Genomic DNA, 26,313 nt, shown 5'->3' with positions numbered 1-26,313 from the left:
TGGGAGAGTATAATATAATGGTCTTGTTAGACCCCTCCCCTGTCCACAGCGAACTTCCAGTCTAGAGGGGTCATAATAACATTGGTATTTGTTAAGCACTTACTATGTGCAGAGCACTGTTCTAAGTGCTGGGGTAGATACAGGGTAATTAGGTTGTCCCACGTAAGGCTCACAGTTAATCCCCGTTTTACAGATGAGGTAACTGAGGCACAGAGAAGTTGAGTGACTTGCCCACAGTCATACAGCTGACAAGTGGCAGAGCCGGGAGTCAAACCCATGACCTCTGACTCCGAAGCCCAGGCTCTTTTCCACTGAGCATCATGTGAATTGATGATCAGTTGTGCATAATGAACACACACACACATCATGGATGCAGTTAGGTGACTGTAAACCCATCCCTCTATACTGTAAGCCCATTGTGAGCAGGGATTTTCTCTCTTTATTGCTGCATTTCACTTTCCAAGCACTTAGTACAATGCTCTGCACACAGTAAGTGCTCAATAAATATGACTGAATGAATAAATAAATCTTTCAAACACCATTTTTCAAGTGATGGAATAAACCATGAGCTGTCAATCTTCAGGCCCACAATTTCTTTCTTTCATTGGAGGGGAAGAAAATAACATCAGTAATTCTAGGCAATTGTTGGGAAACCCACAAGTGGACTATTGCTATTTAGCTTTCAAATCTCATGCATTTTAATAACTTCTTCCACTTTTCATCACTGCTACCTATCATTGATTCATATTAATGATCTTATTATCGGAAGGCATAAGACTTCATAGTTCTTTGTAAAGAAAACTCATCACTAGAATGCATATTTGATATAGCTTTTTAGTGCTTCTTACCTGTTTCAAATGGATTATATTTAACGACCCATCTTCAGACAGAATGAATTCGTTATTTACCTTGTTTCCTGAGGAATTCTTTTCTGTACAATTCAGCCTCCTCCAGTACAGCCTTGAATGCTAAATTCCAAAGGAAAAAAAAAACCAAGAAGGAAATTTATATGCTTAGGTATTCAAATGCATTTGACTGGTAGCAAATTCTGGGGGGAAATTCATATATTTGGTGGACATACCATCTCCAATGAGAACCAATGAAGATTGATTCTTGGCTTTTCCATCATGAATCTGTACCGTGTAAGTGCCTTCATTTTCAGTAGTAAATTGGTCCATCACCATCTCAATTATGCCAGTGGATTTATCACATTTAATTCTATGGGTCTAGTAGTTATTAATAAAAACAGAATCAAATCATTAAATTATCTCTAATCTTTGTGAGTCCCCTAAACACCCTACTGCCTTCATTTTCTTTAAATGTCTGCATCATAAAACAGCAGTAAATAATCTCAAAGCACAGCCAACATCAAAAATCAAAATGTTGTTCAAAATCCCCAAAACCTCAATGATTTAGCAAATGACTAATTCATATTTGAACTCTGAGCCATCAGCCTCCCATTACACCCTCTCTGACGCCAACCCACAAGCCATAAGAGCTAAAGACAACATATCTGTCAGACATTTTGTATTGTCTTGTCTTATACCACCGAGCGGTGACCGACCCATAGCGACACCACAGACATATCTCTCCCAGAAAGCCCCGCTCTCCATCTGCCATCGTTCTGGTAGTGGATCAAAAGAATTTTCTTGGTACAAATCCATCGCCTCCTTCCGAGCAGTAAACTTGAGTCTCTGCCCTCGACTCTCTCCCGTGGCGCTGGTGCCCAGGATGGGTGAGTTTTGACTTGTTGCCCGTAGTAATAATATTAATAATGTTTAGTGTGTTACAAAATATTACAAACATGGAGTAGAAGAGAGGAAATGGAAATATAATCAAGCACTCAAATGCATTTATTGAATGCCTATGGTTTGCAGAGGACCCTAATAAGGGCTTGGAAGAGAACAACACATTTAGATCCTCTAGGGCTAGAATCTCTATATTGCTCAATGTTCTTGTAGCCGGAGCATTCTGCTTGCTGAAATGATAAGATAATTGCCGAACTGGGGCCCCCGAAGGACTGAGGATCCACTGTTAGAGACAATGGTATGCTTCATAAAATGCTCCTTATGGAGTTTTCCTCTGAATTGCCTTGACTTTCACTAATCATTTCCTACAAACAGAAGTGATCGGGGTATTGAAACAATAGTTTAAAATCTCATATTGTGGGAATTCAAAGCAAAGCAGAGGATAACATATTTCATGAAATTAGGAAATGGAACAGGAAATTAGAAAGACTAAAGAAATGTGGAAATGAATGGAAAGGTAAGTCAGGACAAGATTATTAAAGAGTTTTAAGAAACAAAATTAATGCTCAAGAAATTCAATTAAAACAAGTACACATTTATCTGTGTGTTCAATACCAAAAACTAAATGAGGATTTCTAGACATAAAATAATGAGGGAGGGATAGAAGAAGATAAGAGAAGGGAAAATGGATGGTCCATCTGATGACCTTTCTTTGGCTTTGAATATTTTATAAGGTTATGAGCTTGTACTTCAATTATAGGTATCCAAATTATCAAATGAACCTCTATATAGGTTGACACCTTTTCATGTTATCTATAAACTGGCCTATAGGTACCTGTTTCAGCTAGTTCTTAGAAAATCACATATATAGTTCCAACTAGGGTCTAGAATCAAACTTTCATCAGAACAATGTTCAGTAGCTGCACTGCAGTGTTTCGGCAGCTTTTTAAAAATAATTAGGCTTCTAGCTATTGCCATTATGCAGAAAGATGAAGTTCATTGATTTTATGGGTGTCATAAATAGAAGCTCTATGCTGTTTCAACAAAACATCATAAATCTCCAAATGTAAAAGTCACCTGAGGATTACTAATTAGAGAAGTGAAATAACACTTTCCTACTGCAGAATATTAGCTCTGATGTCAGTTGTTTAAAATCCAGGTGGAAAGGGGAAAAATGCTATTCAATATATATCTGTAAATAATATTCAAACTGAATCCCATTTTTATGTTGGAGTCTCTCACAGGAGAGTTTCTCTGTCAAGTTTGATGGAGCAACACATAATTGGAAGCTAACCTTGAAGGGAAGATCATGGGTTTTCTGGCCTCAACTTGAGGGCAATTGTTTTGGGGGGTTTTATGGCATTTATTAAGCACTTACTATGTGTCAGGAACTATACTGAATGCCGGGGCAAATACGCAGTTGTCAGGTTGGACACTGCCCCTGTCCCGCATGGGATTATAGTCTTAAACCCCATTTTACAGCTGAAGTAACTGAGGCCCAGAGAAGTGAATTGACTAGCCCAAAGTCACCCAGCAGACTAAAGTTGAAGCCTGGATTAGAACACAGGTCCTTCTGACTTCCAGGACCACTTTCTATCCACAAGGCCATGCTGCTTCTCTAGGATACAGAGAAAACCAGAAAAGAAGGAGGAATTCTCAAATGGTGGCCAGTGGAAGACGAGAGGAACAGCCCCTGTGCCTGGACTTTTCTGATTTTCCAGAGGCATCATGGCCCCCATTAGGTCTCCATTTCTTCCCTTCCTTCTCTTGATACATTTATTCATTCAATCAATTGTATTTATTGAACTCTTACTGTGTGCAGAGCACTGTACTAAGCACTTGGAAAGTACAATACAGCAATAAAAATCCACAAATGCATAAATCCACACCCTTCACTGAACTATAAACTCCCTCACATCCCTATCCCTTTATCAACCTTGTTCCACCAACCTGCAGCCCTAGATTCCCTCCACAGCACACTTCGTCATCTCTTGAGCTCAAACTGTGGAGCACAGGTAGGGAAGCCCAGGCACCAAGCTGACTCCAACCAACTAAAATTCATCCTCACCACTTTAATTTTGTCCTCCCTTCCTTCTGGCAAGAATATTTCACTATCCTTATTGGCTTCTATACCCACTGCCCCTCCGAGCCATTTCAGATTTTAACTACCTGCTCAAATCCCCTGACCTCTTCCACCTATTGCCCCTAATGATCTTGCCAATTAATTGAAAAAATTGAAACCATCAGAATTTATCCTGCAACCCTCCACCTACTCCTGACTCCTCTACAACTCAATCCTACTCAGCAGCATCTCAAGAGGAGAACTCCTGCCTCTTCTCAAAAAAATCTATCTCCTCACACATACATCTCCCTTCAGTCATTAAAAACACATAAACCCTTACCTTCTTCCCCATCCCCAGATTGCACTGAAACACCCACATATCCCCTAACCAAAAAAAAAAAAAAAGAATCCCTCCTTTGACCCCAGGTGAGTTCCCTACCATTCCTTTCCAAACTCCTTGAGTGAGTTGTTCATACCCACTGCCTATTTAGTTGCCATTGTTTTTACAAGATGTTCTTCCCCTTGACTCTATTTATTGCCATTGTTCTGTCTCCCCCGATTAGACTGTAAGCCCATCAAATGGCAGGGACTGTCTCTATCTGTTGCCGACTTGTTCATTCCAAGCGCTTAGTACAGTGCTCTGCACATAGTAAGCACTCAGTAAATACTATTGAATGAATACTCCAGTTTTCTTGACCCCACTTCACTCCATGGAAATAGCCCTCTCTAAGGTCATCAATAACTTCCTTCTTGCAAAATCCAAATTGCTGCTATTCTAATCCTCCTCAACTGCTCAGTCACCATTGACACTCTACACACCGCTTTCTGCTGGAAACATTATCTAGCTGGGTTTCACTGAAATTATCCTCTCCTTGTTCTCCTATGTCTTGGGCTGCTCCTTCTCAATCTTATTTGTAGGCTCCTCATCTGCCTCCCACCCTACAACCATGGGAGACTTTCAGGGCTCAGTTCTGGGTTCCTTTCTAGTCTCCATCCACATCCATTCGACACTTTGACTTCAACTACTGCATCTCCAAAGATGATTCGCAAATTTATTCATTCATTCATTCAATAGTATTTATTGAGTGCTTACTATGTGCAGAGCACTGAACTAAGCACTTGGAATGTACAAATTGGCAACAGATACAGTCCCTGCCCATTGACGGGTTTACAGTCTAATCAGGGAAGACAGACAGACAAAAACAATAGTAATAAATAGAATCAAGGAGATGTACATCTCATTAAAACAATAGCAATAAATAGAATCAAGGGGATGTACATCTCATTAACAAAATAAATAGGGTAATAAAAATATATACAAATGAGCAGACGAGCACAGTGCTGAGGGGAGGGGAAGGGAGAGTAGGAGTAGCAGAGGGAAAGGGGGGAAAAGGGGGCTTAGCTGAGGGGAGGTGAAGGGGGGGTAGAGAGGCAGCAGAGGGAGCAGAGGGAAAAGCCCTGATCTCTCTCCATTGCAGTCCATTGCACACTTCTTTTTGGATGTCCCACTGACAGCTCAAACTTAACCTGTCCAAAACAGAACTGCTCATCTTCCCACTCAAACCTTGTCCTCCCCACAACTTTCCAATCACTGTAGGCAACACCACTGTCCCTGTCTCTCGTGCCCGCAACTTCAGCATTATACTCAACTGATCTCCCTCATTCAACCCACCAAATCCTGTACATTCTGCCTTCAAAACATCTCCAGAATCCTCCCTTACCTTTCTATCCAAACTGCTAACCATCCTGCTTTAGCCTCTTATATTTCACCTTTACTCCTGCATCAGCCATATCTTGCTGGCCCCTCACCCCCTGGCTCTTCACTCTACTGCTTTGCTCTTCCCCCATCTCCACCCAACAGCACTTATGTATATATGTATATATCTATAATGGTATAAGTAAATATTAATGCCCGTTTACCTGTACTAATATCTATCTCCCCGCATCTAGAGCCCATTGTGGGCAGGGACTGTCTTTCTTTATTGCTATATTGTACTTCCCAAGTACAAGTGCTCTGCATATAGCAAGCGCTCAATAAATATGATTGAATTGAAGTGATTTGCCTTGATCATTTTCCTGAGAAGAGTTTGTTCCATGAGTCCCCACTCCTCAAGAACCTTCATTGCTCATCCAAGTGAACATCAAACAGAAACTCCCTTCTATCGACTTTAATTACTCCCTTCCTACCTTACCTCACTGATCTCCCACTAACATTAAACCCACACATTTCTCTCCCCTAATGCAACCCTACTTAGCGCATACTGATCTTGCCATTTTGCCACCGAACCCTTACCTATATCCTGTTTCTGGCCTGAAATTCATTCTCCACCCATATTTGACAAACCGTCTCTCTACTGAACCACCTTCAAAGCCCTACTAAAACCAAACCTTCTCTAAAGGTCTTCCCGGACTAAGCCCTCATTTCCCCCATTCTCCCTCCCTCTTCTACAATGCCTATGCACTTAGGGAAGTGAAGGAGCATGGGCTTGTAAGTTAGAGGATGTGTGTTCTAATCCTGGCTCCACCACCTGTCTATGTGACCTTGGGTAAGCCACTTAACTTCTCTCTGCCTCAGTTACCCCATCTGTAAAGTGGGGATGTAAAGTGTAAAGTGTAAGCCCCATGTGAGAGAAACTGATTACCTTTTATCTATCCCAGTACTTAGAACAGTGCTTTGCACATAGTAAATGCTTTTAATAAATACCATAATTATTATTATTATCTGGACCTCTTGAAACATGATATTCACCACCCTCAGCACCATGTCACTTTAGTACATATGCCTATACTCTCCCATTCCCTCATCATTGAGTAGTTTAATATCTGTCTCCTGTCTCTATACTGTGAGTACCCTAGGGGCAGAGAACATATTACCAACTTTAGTTAATTGTTCTCTCCCAAGTGCCTGATTTTGTGCTCAGAAGTCTGCAAGTGCCCAGTAAATACCACCGACTAATTAATTACCTCCAAACTTTTCAGTGTTTTTCTCCTCTAAATGGTAAGCTCCTCAAATGGATGAATTGTGCCTACTAACTCTATTGTTTGCTCATAAGCGTTTAGTACAGAATTCTGTGCATAGTAGGTTTTCAATAAATACTCTCTATTGATTTCTGAGTCGTTAATAGAGGTAAAAGAGTAGGCAATTCTTTAAACTGCCAGAAGGTTACAAATGACAGTAACATTCTAACTATGAGTTCATTCATTAGTATTTATTGAGCTTACTATGTGCAGAACACTGTACTAAGCGCTTGGAATGTACAATTCAGCAACAGATAGACACAATCCCTGCTCAATGACGGGCTAACAGTCTAAACTGAGGAGACAGACAGCAAAGCAAAACAGAACAAAACAAAAACAAGACAACATCATCAAGATAAATAGAATCAAGGAGATATACACTTAATTAACAAAATAAATAGGGTAATAAATAATATATACAAATGAACACAGTGCAGAGGGGAAGGGGGAAGAGCAGAGGCTGGGGGGTGGGAAGAGGAGGGAAAGCAGAGGGAAACGGGGAGGCTCAGTCTGGGAAGGTCTCCTGGAGGGGGTGAGCTGAGTTGTTCTCTATTATCTTAACAGGCATACTCTACCACTCACTGGAAATAATGGATAGATCAAAGCTGTCATATGTATCAAGCACTTACTGTGTGCAGATCTAACTAAGCACTGAACTAAGCACTTGTACCCTAAGCACTGAATATTACATAATATCAGAGTAGACAAAGAAAATAAACATAGAGTGACAGCTGATCAACAAGGGTGAAAACTGACTTTGGGCAAAAAAATTAAATCATCCACACATTCATTCATTCATTCATTCAATCATATTCATTGAGCACTTACTGTGTGCAGAGCACTCACGTGAACTTTCTTAAAGCTGCTAGTCGGGAGAGACAATCTTAAACTTTGCCCTCTCTCCCCACCTTCCCCACTGTGTCAGCATGAAGAAATGAGAAGAGAATTGGCAGTTGATGCCACATTGCTACTGTTTTGGTTGCTAGAGCTCCTACTATTCTCTTCCTCACAGTGTCTGCCTCTCACCCCTACATGTTACAAGCAGAAAAGCATAAGTAGCCAGGGCTAGTGACCATAACTGAAATAATTATAGCAATGTTGTTTTCCTTCCTCTACTTTCTGCTCAGTGCTTAAAACAGCCACCTCAGAGAATGTGTACTTTTCTGTGTGTCAATGTGTGACCCCTTCCGTCTCTCTCTCTCTCTCTATCCTGTCTGATTCTCTATTCTATCTTTCTTCTCTTCCCATCTGCCCCATGCATTCACCGCATTCTCAAAACATTGTTATTTGCTTCAGGAAACACCAGCCCACCACTGAGCTCCAGAAAAATATGGTCTTTAAACTTACCTCACTGTCAGGAACTTCTTTGTCGTTAATAACAAATCTGTAACTGGCATCCGGAGACAAGTGCTCCGCCTGAAGCCAGAAACGAACCTGGCCCTTATCAAAAATCTCATAAGCTAATTCTGATTTCAGAGGAATTGCTAAAGGAAGAAAATAAATCACAAGTCAATAATGCATGAAACCTTGTGAGAAGGAACTGCTGAATATTATAGGAAAGTATCAATCCTAGTAATTACATTTTTAGAAAATGGTGACTCCGGAGTATTGAATTGGATTATTAAAATGAAAAATCCAACAATTGTTTAGCCTTCTGCCGTTTCAAAGAACTCAGTCTCCGAGAGCTATGTTCATTTAAGCACAATCTAGAATTATCTGGAGATTTAATGCAATGTTTGAGGATTTGTTTAATAGATACCTCCTAAGATTAAAAGTTATCCATATTGAGCCCAAACATCAAAATGGCATGCATTATAGAAATGTCTACATTTTGACAGTACAAGATAATAGTTGGTAAATTAATAGAATAGCATACTACTGTAGGTGAAAAATTAGGCCATAGCTCTCCCAAAGTTGATTCTTGGAATACTCCAAATCCCAGATCTATTTGTAACTGAATATTTTACTAGCTGTTTCTGATTTGCTTACTTGGATTCTTGATTTCATTGCTCAGTGCCATCAGGCGTTCCAGTTCTGAAATTGAGGGGGGGAAAAAAGCAAATTTTGATTTATTTTGATAACAGGCTCAGAGGAATACAGAATAATACAAAGAAAATGATAGGCTACAATATCACTTTATAAAAGACAATTGAGAATTCATGTCCCCAAATTAAAGTGTAAACACTTGCAATTCATTGATATATATTTAATCAGTGTGAGTTTTCAAGGTACAGCAATAGTATTTTTAACTTAAATCACTGACAGTGGTAGCACTGTCCTAAAATGATTGGTAGAACAGATCCCAAACACAGGTGATACAAATTAAGGAAGAATAAGAGGCTTAACTCAAGACTTAAGCAGCATGGCCTAGTGGAGACAGCACGGGCCCGGGAGTCAGAGGACCTGGGTTCTAATCCTGGCTCCTCCACGTGCCTGTTGTGTGACCTTGGACAAGTCACTTAACTTTATTAAGTGACTGAACTGTTAATTATTTGGTCTGAATTATTAAGTCACTGAATTGTACTTTCCAAGTTCTTAGTACGGTGCTCTGCACACAGTAAGTGCTCAACAAATATGACTGAATGAACTTCTCTGGGCCTCGGTTACCTTATCTGTTAAATGGGGATTAACATTGTGAACCCGTGTTGGACTGTGTCCAGCCCAATTAGCTTCTATCTACCTGAATGCTTAGTACAGTTCCTGGAACATTGTAAGGGCTTAACAAATACCACAATTACTATGGTTATTATTATTATTATTATTATTGTTTTTCTTATATAACCTACACAGGCATCTGCCTGTGAGACCACTCTACTCAATGTGAGACAATTCAATTCTGTGAGCACTTTTCTTGCTACATATGATGAATGAATCAGAATGAGATGCAAATAGCTGAGCCAGAAGTCATTCACAGAAGTCTGTTGAAAAAAGCCCTCCTTCCTTTAAGTTTTAGACATTCAAAGATCCATTGCACCAATTATTGGTTTGACCTAATGTCCTTAGGGTTTAACAGGGACCCTTTCTCTATACTGATTTTGCTTAAAAAGTTCAGCTTTGTATCATGGATTTGCAAGCTCCTAAATGATCACTACCAAGATAACTACATTTCCTCCATTGCAGCCCTGGATTTGTTGAGGCTCCAAAAGATCTCTGTTGGACAATGATCCCTCTGCATTAAACGTAATGAACTCATCGATATCAAGATGATCCATTTGATGATGATGATGATGGTGGTATTTGTTTAACACTTACTATGTGCTAGGCACTAAGCGCTGGGGTGGATATAAGCAAATCGGGTTGGACACAGTCCCTGTTTCACGTGAGGCTCACATGGGACAACCCATGCCCATTTTATAGATGACGGAACTGAGACCCAAAGAAGGAAAATGACTTGCCCAAGGCCACACAGCAGACAAGTGGTGGAGACAGGATTACAACCCATGACCTTCTGACTCCCAGGTCCATGCTCTATCCACTATTCCATGATGCTTCTCTAAATGGAACCTCCCCAGTTCAACAACGTCTTTGCCTCTCCACTCGGGGTCTCTTCAAAGCCTTGAAAATCTGACACAGATCGTGGATAGAATCGCCTTTAACATCCTTATGTTGTTCACTAGAAAACCAAACTACACTCATTCAATCGTATTTACCAAGTGCTTACTGTGTGCAGAGCACTGTACTAAGCCTTTACAGTCCCTTGGGCCTCGACTTTCTCACTGGAAGTCCTCCCATTCACTTAGTTCCCTCAGATCTCTAATGTGTTAAGGCTGATATCTATACAAATCATACAGAGAAACAGCATGGCTTAGAGGAAAGAGCCCGGGCTTGGGACTCAGAGGTCGTGGGTTCTAATCCCAGCTCCATCCCTTGTCAGCTGTGTGACTTTGGGGAAGGCACTTAGTGTCTCTGTGCCTCAGTGACCTCATCTGTAAAATGGAGATTAAGAATGTGAGCCTCACGCGGGACAACCTGATTACCTTGTATCTACCTCAATGCTTAGAACTGTGCTTGGCACATAGTAAGCACTTAACACATACGATCATTACTATTATTATTATACAGAGAACATGGAAATCTATCAACCAAGCAAGCAATGTCTGGATTTTCTTTTAGCTTTTCCTGTATGTGCAGCATTGTTCTAAGCACTTGCACTCTATGTCCACCTCCATATGCATAATTCTCAAGAACTTTTAGGATTTGGTTTCTTAGGAAAAATTCAAACTATTGGAATATCTTGTGTATTGATTGACTGAAAGACTGATGAGCCCAATTTTCAAAGCTTTTTAAAATTAGTCATACTCTTTTATATTTGTTTTCTTTTGAGCACAAGGTCACTTAAAGCCAGCTGTGTAAAGACTACAGGTTTTAACTCTAGAAATAAAGAAAACACATGCATGCTTATACTAGAAAGCTCTTACCTTTTTCATCCATTACAAAACTGGATGAAACACCATCAGTATCACTGACGGACACAGAATAGGTTCCTAAATCCGACTTATCAGGATTTTTAAAGTATAGTTTAGAGCTATTAAAAGAAAGAGAGGGGAAAAAAGTAAAAAGTTATTTTGTTTAGTTTGTTATTAAAGAAGATTCAGTTTATGCAAATATCCATTTGAATATAGAACTTACTGATCTCCCTCAGTCTCCATATTAAATTTCTCATCATCTTTTATTTCTTCATATGATTTACACCACGTAAAGTTTGATGCATCTGTCACTTCAGGACAGTCAAATGTTAGGTAAATATTGCCTGCTTCATCAACCCCTGCACTGATTTCTTTTGTTCCTGCAGGATGAAAATAGATAGCACGTAGCACTTAGAAATAAAATGATCTTATAATTGCTTCTGTAATTTCATGTTTATTTTATATGAAATTTTAAGCACAAATTTTATGTTTCCATTAGTGTCTGCTGAATAATAACTGTGGCAAGGAAAGGGAGGAGACAGAAGAAGAGAGAGACGGAAGCAGGAAAAGAAAATGGGTTTAATTCCCAAATAGAAGATATTAAACATTTACTGAGTGAATGAAAATACTTCATCTCACAAAATATAATTATCCTAAGTACTTCCATTCCCTGACAGCAGAGCAGAGACATGGGCAAATCCATACCTGGTTTAGCCTCCACCAATACAGCTTCAGATGTTTCCGAAGGTTTACCCACTCCATTCGCGTTTACCGCACGGACACGGAAAACATAGGTCTTGCCCTGATGTAAATCACTGACCTGGAAAAGGACAGGGATTAAAGAACATTCACCATTTTAGCACAGGGCCAGAGCTAGGATCATCCCATTTGTTACTTAACAGATTCCACCACTGACTCCTGGCTTAAACCCAAAGCATAACCCCAACCCTCTTTGAAATCCCAAACATAGCCCTTCTCCAAATCCCAAGACCACACCGGCCCTAACCCCACCAATACTCAAATTCTAGTCTTAATGAGGTCTCTGATTGCTGAGGTTGGAAATTATAACAACTGTAATTTTCTGACATCTGAATGTTATGTAGTTGGAGTTTTTTCAGTGCTTAGTACAGTGCCTGGAATAAAGTAAACGCTTAACAAATACCAACATAATTATTTTTCAGGACCCCTTTTCATTCCAGAAATAATCTCTTCTTAGAAGAACTGTGAAAGTTAGATAAAATTAAACCTGAAAGAAAATATGTCCAGTCTAAAAGTGATCAGAAGCAGTCCACTTATTTTTTTATTAAACTGAATTATTGAATAGTATTTTATTAAAGTGATATTTTATTCCATTAAATAGCCACTGTATTATTCATTAAATAGGATTACACTGAAAATACAGCTTTCACTACCCCCAGAATTGTATTACTTGTCAAACTCTACCATGAGATCAATTATGACTATAACATTGCTGTAGTAGAATTTCTGGCCAATTTTTTAAAATAATTTGCCGACAAGACTCAATCAAAGTTGCATTCACCACGGATTTAAAGTCTTAGTATTAGAATTTAAATCACATTCTAGTGGTGCCACGGATTATCGGTGGAACAGTCTAGAAAAGGTGCCCTAAAATACGTTTTATTCATTCATTCATTCATAAAATGTGTTGTGTATATGTGTGTGTAGTTAATCCACATACATATAAAGCATCTATAAAATGCAAAGCTTTGGACTAAGGGTATAAAGTCCAGGTTAAAACATAGGTATTTTGACCACCCTGAAGGAGCAACCCAGCTGTGACTCCAAATCTATAGGTAATACATTTCTAAAAGGTAGTATGTCTGTGAAAAAATACTTTGCTTGGGATACTTTTTTTCAGGTATCAACTGCCAGTAGATGGTTAGGGCTATCTTTCAAAATATGCCAGAATTCATACCACAGGTCCTTGTTTGCAACTGCACTTTCATTGAGAAGCAGCAGTGTGGTTCAGTGGCAAGAGCCTGGGCTTGGGAATCAGAGGTCAGGAGTTCTGATCCTGACTCCACCACTTAGCTGTGTGACTTTGGGCAAGTCACTTCATTTCTCTGGGCCTCAGTGACCTCAACTGTAAAATGGGGTTTGAGACTGTGAGCCCCACATGGGACAACCTGGTTATTTGTACCACCCCCCAACACTTAGAACAGTGCTTGGCACATAGTAAGTGCTTAATAAATGCCATCATTATTATTGGGGAAGCAGCGTGACTCAGTGGAAAGAGCCCGGACTTGGGAGTCAAAAGTCAGGAGTTTGAATCCCGGCTCTGCCACTTGTCAGCTGTGGGATCATGGGCAAGTCACTTAACTTCTCTGTGCCTCAGCTACCTCATCTGCAAAATGGGGATTAAGACTGTGAGCCTCACGTGGGACAACCTGATTATCCTGTAAGTCTACCCCAGTGCTTAGAACAGTGCTCTGCACATGGTGAGCGCTTAACAAATACCCACATTATTATTATTATTATTGATGAGAAAGACTGATGCCCGGAGTTCTCCATTTACATATTAAATCTACTCAGGGAGGATAATTAATCAAATGAAAATAAGTCACCTAGAATAGAATGCCACTAATGCAAGCTAAGGTGAGAAGCTTAGGTTTGGGGAAGGCTAATTTATCTTGAATTCCACAATGAAAACCTATTACCTTTAAGTAGCGATTTTTGGTTGTAGTCTCGTTAGCGGTAATCCATTCTTCTGCATCTTCTTCCTTGTAATCCACAAAGTATCCGGTAACGGGACTGCTACCACCATACACCGGGGCTTTCCACAAGATCACCAACGATGTATCTCTGACCTCACAAAACGTTAGATCGTAGGAAGGACCTAAAACAATCATTCATCAAAATAGGGTTCAACAACTCACTGATTTTACGCGAGCTTTACGTAAAACACAATAGACATCAAGCGAGGAGTTCAGTGCAGTGTCTAATTCTCTGCTGTGGACACGGACATCTATCACTCTCCTGGAATTATTGATCAACTACATACTAGGATCCCCTTCGTGCGGAGGATTTTATCAGGCACTTGGGAAAGAAAAAAAAAACATTAGACAGTATTCTATCCTTTGCAATGTTACGATCAATCTACACATAAAACTTTAACAATCAAATACAAAACGTTGTATTAATCAATTTTCAACCAGAACTCACAAAGGTGATTGCTCTGAGACTAGTTTAGGTTCTTTAATATTATACTGCTATTCTCTTTAACAGTTACCTCACCTTTCCCCTGAAAAAGTATCAATCTCTACCACTTAGAAAGTTTCTTCTTAGTCAGTGAAAGTGAAAAACTGGTCAATACTTTTCTTCAGTATTCACTATTAGAGGTCAGAGGAATTGACCAGAATTCAATTTACTTCACCACCTCCACGCTACATAAAAACTTGAATACTCAAAACTTCCCATAGCACTTCCCCTTGAGACTGAAAACATTTGGAGGGCAGGGATTCTTCTTTACTCCCAAGTGCTCAGTACAGTACTGTGCACACCAGTAGGGGCTCTTAAATACTACTGATTTATTATTAGTTGATGTTGCTCACTAGACCCTTATCAATCTAAATCTTAGTGTATTTGTGGAGAAAACCTGAATGTTCCTCAGCTAGACTCTCATCCATTGAACTAGAAAGCTCTCCACCACACTTCCAAAGTGTTTGGCCCCTTAAGGCTCAGCTTCTTCTCCTTTCCATACCCTGCCCCCCTGCCCTATAACCACCCCATACACTAATACAACATAAAACTGGACAAACCCCTCTCCCAAATCCTCAGAAATTGCAAAGCTGGGTCACAAGATGTTGACTTAGATCCTGAATATCTTTGGGAATGCAGAGTGTAGGTTTTCTGTGCTCTATCTATTTTCATTAAATCACACTTTCTTCCATTACTTGCTGTTAAGTAGTTTTCTATTACAGCTCTGAAAGAGGCTTGGGAAACTTCAACAGCTTTCTCTTTCTCCAGCTATTCTATGAGACAAAAATTAGCACTGTGCCAAGTAGTGTTATCTGAGCTATATAATCAGGCCACGGGGCTGAGAGCCAGTTTAGAGTGGAGCTTTTCACACTTCATTTTCCATTTACTTTCTAAGCCCGGAGTTAGTATTTAAACCAGCTTTTCGATATAAGGCTGATTTGGCGGATTAGTAGTTAGACACCCAAAGATAGACATGAGAGAAACAGAAATGTTGCATTCAACACATGATGAGGAAATGAGCCTTCTTTTTAAATTGGTTGGGTTCTCAAATTTTACTCTGACCAATTTAACTAAGTTTGCAGTGTTTCTGGCTTGGGAGTATTTCTGTTCTAATTTGGAGCCTATGAGTTAGAACATAAAAACATAAGAAATGGATCACCCATGGCCGATCAAGCCCAGTATTCCTGCTCTGACAGTGACAAAATGGAATGCTTTAAAGGATCCACTTGATGACTTTTAATAATAATTAATTATAATTATGGTAAAGTGTTTACTATGTGCCAAGCACTAATTAATCAATTAATTAATGGTGGTATTTGTTAAGCGCTTACTATGTGCAAAGCACTGTTCTAAGCACTGGGGGGAAACAAGGTGATCATGTTGTCCCACGTGGGGCTCACAGTTTTAATCCCAATTTTACAGATGAGGTAACTGAGGCACAGAGAAGTGAAGTGACTTGCCCAAAGTCACACAGCTGGCAAGTGGCGGAGCCTGGATTAGAACCCATGACCTCTGACTCTCAAGCCCAAGTTCTTTCCACTGAGCCACACTGCTTCTAAGCATTGTTCTTAGAGCTGGGGTAGATACAAGTTAATTGGTTTGAACACAGTCCCTGTCCCACAGGGAGCTCACATACTTAATCCCCATTTTACTGATGAGGTAACAGATCCGGAGAAGTTAAGTGACTTGCCCAAGATCATACAGCAGACCTGTGATGGAGCTAGGATTAGAATCCAGGTCCTTCTGACTCCCAGGCCCATGATCTATCCACTAAGCCACCTGCTTCTCCTGTTATGACCAGTTCTACCGGCCCCCACACTTGCCATCTTAGAAGCAAGGAAGTAGCAGTCACACAGTCAGCTGTGTGACTGTGGGCAAGTCACTTCACTTCTCTGTGCCTCAGTTACCTCATCTGTAAAATGGGATTAAGACTGTGAGCCCCACGTGGGACAACCTGATTCCCCGTGTCTACCCCAGCGCTTAGAACAGTGCTCCGCACATAGTAAGTGCTCAACAAATACCAGTATTACTATTAGCAAGCTGAGTACCTGGGAAAGCAGGACACAGGGAGAGATTGTGCTATGACCCTGAACTTCTCTCTACCTCAGTTACCTCATCTGTAAAATAGGGATTAAAACGTTGAGTTCTATGCCTCCACTTGATTAACTTGCATCTACCCCAGTGCTTAGTACAGTGCCTGGTACTTAGTAAGTGCTTAACAAATATCATAAAAAGAATAAAAAACACAGTAGAAGAACAGCAGAAGTGGAGGGCTATAAAAGCTAGCAGAGGCTGTCCAGATCAGGACTCTCCTAAAGTGACTCCCTCCACCAACTCTTTCAGTGGGCTTCAGCTGGGATCCATTCTATTTTTTATGAATATACCATCTAACATCCTTGACTTTCTAGTCTGCAGTCCCATGTATCTATATTTCTTCTGAGCCTACTGATAGCTTCTGCCTCCTCAACTTCTTGTGGTAACAAGTTACACATGCTTATTGCCAACTCTGTTAAAAAATGCTTTCTTTGGTCTGTTTGTAATTTATCACCACCAAGTTTCAATGGTCATCCCCTGACCCTGCTGTTCAGGGATTGGGTGAACAATAATTCTGTCCTCTAGGAGACTATGTCCCTCTCAGCTTTCTTTTTCCCCTAGTGAGAGCACTGATCTTTTCAATCTGTTCTCATTTAGGAACATCTCTATCTTCCTGCCCTTAAATATTCCTCCTCTAGCTCTAGTTCTTCCTAAAATGCAGCAACCCCAACTACAAGTAAAATTCCTTCAGTTTTTAATCCCATTTCCCAGTGGTGTCCAGCAATTGCTGCTGCTGCATAGAAGTCTAATGATCTGAAAGGACTGTCAACAAAAACTGCATAATCTCTTTCCTGAGTGACGATCGACAGCTGATGATCGACAGCTCAGATCATATCAACATAAAATTGAAATTTGGATCATTTTTCTTCAAGTGGATTGCACTTTAGTTCATCTTTTTTCAAATGGTTTTTGTTAAGCATTTACTATGTGCCAGCCAGAGAACTAAGCACTGGGGTAGATATGCTTTGATTGGCACAGTAGCAGTTTGGATGGAGCATTTAACAATGCTGTGATGGCAGAACTGAAAGGCAGAACTGTCAGATTGAATATGTGGGTTGAATGTAAGAGATGAGTTCAGGATAATCCCAGGTTTATGAATTTGTGAGATAGGGAAGGTAGTGGTGTTGTCCACAGTTCAGGAAAAGCAGGGGAAGGACAGAGTTTGGGAAGGAAGATGAGCTCTATTTTGAACATGTTTAGTTTGAGGGGTCATCCAGGTAGAAATGTCCTGCAGGCAAGAAGAAATGTGGGATGGCAGAGAGAGAGGTCAATTCCACGTCCTCTAGGAGGCTTTCCCTGATTAATTTTTCTTTGCCCCAGGTCATATTCTCCTAATTACTTACTCAGAATGGACGTATTGCCAGCCACCTCTTCACTCCTGTACTTATCAGTCTACATATTATTAGAGGCTGAGAGAAAAGTATTCTGTGCTCTACTACTTCAGCACTTATTCATTCACATAAACTTCTTTCCCATTTCTTATCAATCAATGCTATTGATTGAGCAGTTACTTTTGTGCTAAACGCTTTACTAAGCAACTAGAAGAGGAACTTTTATTATTCATTCAATCATGTTTATTGAGCACCTACTGTGTGCAGAGCATTGTACTAAGTGGTTGGGAAGTACTATTCAGCAACGGAGGCCCAGAGTCTAGAAGGGGGGAACAGACATCATCAGAGTTGGTGGATATGAACCCTGCCCACAAAGAGCTTACCATCTACAGAGTTTACAGTCCATCTGTAAATTATTTTTTTGCTTGCTTCACTCATTAGATTATAAATCCTGGAAGGGCAGAGATAGTTTCTTCTACAGCTTCTGTACTCACCCAAAAATTTAGTATAGTGTTCTGCACACAGTAGGCATCTGTAAAATGTAATCTGCAAAATGGGGATTGAGACTGTGAGCCCTACGTGGGACAGGGACTGTGTCCAACCCGATTTGCTTGAAAAACCGTGAAATGTGGGGATGTAACAATTGCCATAAAAATACAAATTGTCAACTCTATGGTGTTTCCAGTGACAATGTATGGATCCAAAAGCCGGACAGTGAAATAGGATAGAAAGAGCATCGATTCTTTTGAATTGTGGTGTTGGAGAAGGCTTTTGTGAATAGCATGGACTGCCCAAAAAACAAATAAATGGATTTTGGAGTAAATTAAACCAAAGTGGTCCTAGGAAGGCCAAATGTCTCGACTTAGATTAGCACATTTCAGACACATCATCAGGAGGACTGATCCTCTAAAGAAGACACTAATTCTAGGAAATGTCCAGGGAAAATGAGGAAGAGACAGACAAGCAGCTAGAAAGACAGAGACCAGAACAATGATAACGGAAGAACCATTAGAAAGGTTGCAGATTACGACAGAGGACGGGACATTCTGGAGCAAGTCTATCTATGCAATCGTTATGAATCGGAAACGACTTGACGGCACTTAATAATAACCCCAGGGCTTAGTTACAGTGTCTGCTACAATAGTAAGCACTTAAATTCCACAATTAGTATTAGCATTATTGCTATTATTATGATCACTATTTCCCCATCTATAATTTATTTTAAGGTCTGTCTCCCCCACTAGTTGCAAGTTTCTTACAGAGAGGGGTCGTGTCCTCAGCTCTACTGTACTAAACTGTCCCAAGCACTAGCTCCGTGCTCTGCACCTAGTAGAGCTCAATCAACACCACTGACTGTTTGATTGATAAACAAGGAAGTATCTTACCTGGCTCTGGCATGGTCCATGCTTCACACTTGAAGTGCTCACTGGGATCAGATGCCGCTCCTATCCCAGCCAGATTCGCAGCAGCAATTTTGAATTCATAGAGTGATTGTTCTGTCAAGCCCTCTACCTATTTAAGGGAGCAAATAAAAAAAAAATTATGTGGAATTAATTGTACATGACATCTCTGAAAAATAGGCGACATCTCAAATTAGGCTGCATAGTGCTAAAAATAATTCCTAATCATGGCGGTTCTAGAAGCTGAATGGCTTAGTGGAAGGAGCACGGGCTTGGGAGTTAGAGGATGTCAGTTCTAATTCCGGCTCTCCCACTTGTCTGCTGTGTGACCTTGGGCAAGCTACTTAATTTCTCTGAGTCTCAGTCATGTCATCTGTAAAATGGGGATTAAAACTGTGAGCCTCACATGGGACAACCTGATTACCCTATATCTAATCCAGTGCTTAGAACAGTGCTTGGCACATAGATCTTGACAAATACCATTATTATTATTATTTTTATTATTATCATTAAGCACTTACTATGTGCAAAGCACTAGGGCAGATGCAAGATAATCAGGTCAGACACAGTTCCTACTCCACATTCATAGTCATTCGATTCAATTGTATTTATTGAGCAGTTATTGAGTGCAAAGCATTGAACTTAGCACTTGCTTAGCCCATATGGGGCTCGCAGTCTAATAGGGAAGGATAACTAGTATTTTATCCACTTCTTCAGATGAGAAAACTGAGGCACAGGAAAGATAAGCCCCATGCCCAAGGTCAGACAGCAGGCAAATGGCAGATGTGGAACTAGAACCAAGATCTTCCGACTCCCAGGTCTGTGTTTTTTTTCCCACTGGGTCTTTTAAATGCTAGCAATTTGAGGAGAGATTTGAGGTTAACAAAAACTGTTCTAAGTCTGCTGTGCAGGATTCTGGGTAGTTGAGTCATGATCCTAAGAAAAGAAAGAAAAGTGAAGCTTGCAAACCGTATAAATAGTGTCCTTGATGAGGTGAGAATTGACTTCATGCCAGTTCTGATGCTGGGCCTCTCGCTTGTCCATGTAATAACCAAGAATAGGTGCTCCTCCACTGAATTTTGGTACTTTCCATCCAAGAGTCATAGAGTGGCCATCGCAGTTAAGAAGGGTTATACCATAAGGATGGGATGGAGATGCTGCCAAAAAATACATCTTAGTTGTTCATGTAAGGCAACAGAAATCACCTCTACTCAAATTTCTTCTGCTTTAAGCCAGTCGAGTCTCAGTTATTACCCTGTTTGTAGATTGTCTACTCCACTCTACTACTTCTTTACTTTTCCAAGGCACTTTTTTGCCAAGGGGCAGTCAAAGAAAGCACGTAGGGTGAAAATATTCATGATGGGAAATTGCTGAAATTGCAGCTATCGATGCACCTGCCCCATGAAGACACTGAACTATTAACCTACCGCTATGGACTACTTGAAGAAGTGATTATCTTTTATATAAAAAATAACTTTTAAATAATATTTACTATTATTATTATGGTATTTGTGAAGCACTTATTATGTGCCAGGCATTGTATTAAGCAATGGGGTGGAATCAAATTGAACAAGCAAATGGGGCTGGGCATAGTCTCTGTCCCACATTGGGCTCCCGGACTCAATCCCCATTTTACAGATGAAGGAACTGAGGCCCAGAGAAGTGAAGTGATTGCTCAAGGTCGCATAGCAGACAAGTGGAGGAGCAGGGTTTAGAATCCATGACCTTTCTTAGGCCCGGCTCTAGCCACTACACCATGCTAGAAATCTTTAACTTAAAAGAAAAAAGAACTCTGCGCTTTTCCAAGTGGCCAAGTAGAAACGGCAGTCACTACTTGTCAGATTTCCAGCGATATGAGCATGTCATTTGTTCGTTCGCACCTAATTCATGTCTATTATACACTGTTTTCTTTTATTCTACCCAAAGACTCGCCACTTAGCCAGAATGTTAAGAGTTATGTAGTGGTTCCTGATTTGCATATTCAGTCCATTATCGGTAACTCCGGATAATCCAGGCCCTGGATTTACTCCATTACCCTGATTAAATGAATGTCGAATGTATTTTCATTCCAGTTAGACAATGAGTTGCAAGAATCTTGGCAGTGACTTACCAGAAATTGCTTAAATGCAATGGCAATACTTTAACGAGTTCTGCCTCATGAGAAGCATAGAAAGAAGATTAGGAGAATGATCTATGATAAAAGAGTCATTTCGTTTTTGCTGCTGATGCACCTAAGTATAATCAGAGCTTACATTTCTAAGAAACGTCCGATAATAAAATGGCTGTCGTGCAAACAGCTCTCCAGCCATACTGACCTTCCAGATCGGTGTATGTGAGTTTCCGGTGAGTTAAGAATATCTCCCATTCTCTTCTGCATCACCTTTGCACCTGGATTTGCTCTTTTATTCACACCTCCCTCAGTACCACGGCACTTATCCACATATCCACTTTATCGTGATTATGTTGTCTTGTTTTTGTCTGTCTCCCCTGATTAGACTGTGAGCCTGTCACTGGGCAGGGATTGTCTCTATCTGTTGCCGAACTGTACATTTCAAGTGCTTAGTACAGTGCTCTGCACATAGTAAGCACTCAATAAATACTATTGAATGAATGAATATTCACAATGTATTTGTTTTTATATAGTGCCCGGCTTCCTCTCTAGACCGTAAGCTCGTTTTGGACAGGGAATGTATCTACCAACTCTGCTCTACTGTATTCTCCCAACACTTAGTACGGTCCTTTGTACACATTAAGCGCTCAGTGCATACAGTTGACTAATTGATTGAATGGGTTTCAGTAAGCCATTCTTGAAGACTCCAAATGTGTCCATTTCATTGAGGAAGGCTGTATAGATTTTTCCACTTGGTGGTGGTAGTGACAGCAATACAGAGAGATTAAATAGTTGAAGTAGGTGATTCTAAACTGTGAAAGTCAGAAGAACAAGGTTCTAATTCTGGCCCTTCTATCAACCTTGGGCAAGTCAACTAACTTCTCTACGCCTCAGTTTCCTCCCTCTCAGACTGTGAATCCCATGCATAACAGGGACTGAGTTGAGCTAATTAGCTTGGAGCTTTTGCAGCACTTAGCAACAATAATAATAATAATAATTGTGGTTCTTTGTTAAGCGCTTACTCTGTGTCAAGTACTGTTCTAAGCAATGAAGTAGATACAAGTTAATCATGTTGGACACAGTCCCTGTCCCTCATGGGGTTTACACTCTTAATCCCCAATTTACAGATGAAGAAACTATGAAGCCCAAAGAATTTAAGTGACTTGTCCAAGATGACACAGCAGACAAGTGGCAGAGCTGGGATTAGAATCCAGGTCCTTCTGACTCCCAGGCCCTTGTTCTATCCACTAAGCCATGCTGCTTCTCCAGTGTCTCAAATACAGTGCTTGGCATATAGTAAGCACTTAACGAATACCACATTTATTATTATTGTTGTGCTGCTGCCATCGCTGCTTGCTCTGGTGGTCTTAGGACTCCAAGCAGCAGCACAAATACCACAAAATGATTTTGGCCTAAACGATTTTCCTCTTTCTCCTCTTTCTTGCTAATCACCCTTTTCCAAAACATTGCCTCATTTCCATCTCTTCTCTCTCTCCCAAACTGCCTATCTCACTCTTTCTTCCTGTCCCTCTTTTTCTGTTCTCTTTCTGTCTCTGCCCCCTCTGCTTACCCCCTTTTAATAAGCCTACTCCCAAGAGTCCTTGTTCACAGTAATAACGATGACATTCATTAAGCACCCACCATGTTCTAAGCACTGGGGAGAGAAGATGATTACATAAAACACAGCCACTTTCCCACCTGGGGCTCACAGCCTAGGAGGGAGAGGAGACAGATCTTTTATCCTCATGTTACAAATGAAGAAACCGAAGCACAGAGAAGTTAAGTGGCTTGCCCAAGGTCACACAGCAGGTGAGTGATAGAGCTGGGACAAACAAGGTTTCCTGAGTTCTAGTACCTTGCTCTTTCCATTTTCTACCTTCCATGTAAGTTGGTTGGCAGCCTTCAAATGAATTGAGATCTAGAGCACTTCTGATCCTGCTTAGATATGGGGAAGGCTGTGTATTGATATCCTAAGGGTACACCTGGGCCAGTGCAAGAGGAATGATTGGACCAGCCCAAGATGAAGGAGAGGGGCAAGTCGAGTTCTGTCCAAGTAAGCCGCTTGCTCTGGGACCTAGGGGTGTGGTAGACATGGAGAGAAGAAAGCTGCACAAACACCAAGTCGATTTCTCAGTCATTTTCCTCAAGTTTCCAGCAACTTGGCAGTGCCACTATGCAAAAATCCAGTGTAATATTGCACTAGTAATTAGAAACACTGTTTTAAGGATTACTGAGTTGGCAATTTGACCAATGCAATTATTACTTCCTTTAGTGTGATATTCTGCTATTGAAGAAGAGAGACTATCCATTCTAACCATCATTTTCCAACGTTAATGACAACTTGCACCCTCTCCAAATAGGCCTGAAGCCACTTTACGCTTTAATACTCTTTTGTCTTTTGCCTACTATCTTAGCATACTAATGTGTGGGATCCCAAAAGTGCCCCGAAAATGCTCTGGGCAGGGAATGTTTCTGTTTACTGTTCTATTGTACTATCCCAAGGACTTAGTACAGTGCTCAGCACACGGTAAACACCCCATAAATGTGACTGAATGAATGATTGAATTTTTCAGCCCACATAGACCATCTTCATGTAACTACTGGGTGACTGTTTTACAAGGGGAAAATATGAACACTGGAAAGTTTCTCCTCAACAGTACTGCCATCATCCTCAGCAGTCGTGTATCAATCAGTTGATGGTATTTATTGAGCGCTTACTGTGTGCAGAGCACTGTACTAAGTGCTTGGGGAGAGTACAATCTATCATAGTTGGTAGACATGTTCCCTGACCTTAAGGACCTTACAGTCTGAAGGTACCTATCTATATTTTTGTACTTATTTAGTATCCCTATATATACTTTCAAGTACTTATTCAGATGTTTCCCCTTTGATGTGCTTAAACTGCTTCCTGCTTAATATTGATTCTTCCTCCAGATTTCACTATCTGTAAATAATTTTTGTGGGTCTCTCCCAAGACATCGCATGCTTCTTGATGTCAGGGAACCTGATTCTTGATAATATTTTACTCTCCAGAGTGCTTAGTATGGTGCTTAGCACCGTGTGGGTGCTCAATGGATGCTATAGATTGACTGACTGTGATAGATTTAACTACAGAACCTCCAGTGGTTGCCCATCCACACCTCCACAATAAGCAAAAACTCCTTATCATAGGCTTTAAAGCATTCAATCACTTTGTCCCTCCTATCTAACCTCATTACTCTCCTACTACAACCCAACCCACGCACTTCATTCCTTTAATGCCAACCTAATCTCTGTACCTCGAACTCGTCCATCTCACCACTGATCTCTTGCCCACATCCTTCCTCTTACTGGAATGCCAACTCTTTCCATATCTGATAGACAATTACTCTGCCCACCTTCAAGGTCTTATTGAAGGCACATCTCCTTCAAGATGCCTTCCCCCGATTAAGTCTTCATTTTTCTTTTCCCACACACTTTTGTGACACTCTGAATTGCTCCCTTTATTCACGACCACCATATCCAGCCCCACAACATTTATGTTTATATACATCATTTATTTGTATTAATGTCTGTCTCCCCTCTAGATTATAAATTTGCTGTGGGCAGGGAATGTGCCTAGTATATTGTTGTGTTGTATTCTCCCAAGGACTCAGTGCAGAGCTCTGCACACTGTAAGCACTCAATAAATACGATTGACTGGTTGATTGATAGAGATTCCTAAAAGACTGCGAAGAGAGGGTAAGACGCTGCTATTATCCTGAAAACTAAAATCAGTTCCTGAAACATGTGCTTACAGCTGTTTTGGAACCGTGTTTTTTCACTCACTTCTAATTCAAGACTCAGGGAAATGAATGCAATATAAAATAACAGCTAAGAAAAAAAGGACTTTCTGTAAAGCTATATTCATGCAACTTCCTTGGAGTGAGAATAATAACAATGAATATGGTTGCAAACTGGGAGTGCAGAACTTGCGAGGAATCCTAGTACTTAAAACCCAAAACTATACATTTTGACCACAGCCTTACTCTAAAACTAGGTTTTTTTATAGTTTAATTTGCATTTTAACAACCTAGTCTTATAGTCCCTTCTCACTCAGAGTTCTCCAGGATTATTAGCCAATTGAAGACAGGTTTCATCCTGAATGCATCGGTTCTGTTCATTTTCTATCCCACTTGTCACATCTAGTAATATCCCCAATGGAATCATAAATGTTTATTCGTGCAAAAATTAAAACTCAAGGAAGATCTGAAAGCTGGAGCTGAAGATTTTGTGATCCACTTACTGAGGGCAGCCTGGACTTTGATGACATCAGACTCCTGTGAATTCTCACTCGTCCCGATGGCATTCACAGCCTTAACACGGAAGACGTACTGCTCGCCGGTAGTTAAACCATGAACAACAAACCTGTAGAAACATCATTTGGAAGCTCATTTGGTTTTCAACATTTAGTCTACTCTTTCCTGTACCTCAGAATGCACTACAATTGCATTTAATAAAAATAAGTGCCTATAAATGTTACAAATGTTCACTTGGGCTAAAATGAACTAAATTTTCCTGAGTGCCTTGAATATAATGGGCATCTAATTTCCTTTATTAAAAAAGCTATAAATAATACAAAAGCATCCAGTTATGGAAGGTCTAATTCACTCTCCAGTTGAGCCCATGAGTTCAGGTTGGCAGTTTTCCACGACTGACAAAGACCCTGCTAATCCTCTAACACCCAGTCTGTATATTTCACTCCTCCTTGTCAGTAATAATAGTTATAATAATAATTGTGGTACTTGTTAAGCACTTATCTTGTTATACTGTACTCTCCCAATTGCTTAGTACAGTACTCTGCGAATAGAAAATGCTCAAAAAATACAACTGAATGAATGGATGAATGAAAGTAAAGTTAGGAATGCTGTAAGTGCCATTTGTCGTAACTTGAAATATAAATTGAG

At 40.4% G+C, this 26,313-nt stretch overlaps 1 protein-coding gene across 3 annotated transcripts in view; it reads right to left on the bottom strand.

The window, feature by feature from the left end:
* MYOM2 (myomesin 2) overlaps window positions 1-26,313 on the bottom strand; it is a 94,910-nt gene that overhangs the window by 20,235 nt on the left and 48,362 nt on the right. For all 3 annotated transcript variants that reach the window (XM_001505740.4, XM_029051371.1, XM_029051372.1), the window contains exons 17-27: window positions 25,653-25,774; window positions 20,248-20,435; window positions 19,264-19,390; window positions 13,913-14,091; window positions 11,940-12,054; window positions 11,458-11,614; window positions 11,247-11,353; window positions 8,818-8,862; window positions 8,176-8,312; window positions 1,082-1,226; window positions 909-968 (exon numbers count right to left, since the gene is read on the bottom strand). In XM_001505740.4, the coding sequence (XP_001505790.3) occupies window positions 909-968; window positions 1,082-1,226; window positions 8,176-8,312; window positions 8,818-8,862; window positions 11,247-11,353; window positions 11,458-11,614; window positions 11,940-12,054; window positions 13,913-14,091; window positions 19,264-19,390; window positions 20,248-20,435; window positions 25,653-25,774 (1,382 nt within the window). The remainder of the gene's footprint in view (window positions 1-908; window positions 969-1,081; window positions 1,227-8,175; window positions 8,313-8,817; window positions 8,863-11,246; window positions 11,354-11,457; window positions 11,615-11,939; window positions 12,055-13,912; window positions 14,092-19,263; window positions 19,391-20,247; window positions 20,436-25,652; window positions 25,775-26,313) is intronic.

Source organism: Ornithorhynchus anatinus, chromosome X1 (genome assembly GCF_004115215.2).
Source record: "Ornithorhynchus anatinus isolate Pmale09 chromosome X1, mOrnAna1.pri.v4, whole genome shotgun sequence".
In the NCBI taxonomy this organism is placed as follows: domain Eukaryota; kingdom Metazoa; phylum Chordata; class Mammalia; order Monotremata; family Ornithorhynchidae; genus Ornithorhynchus; species Ornithorhynchus anatinus.
Note: the sequence above shows the minus strand (reverse complement) of the source record. Positions and strands in the feature narration are given on the sequence as shown.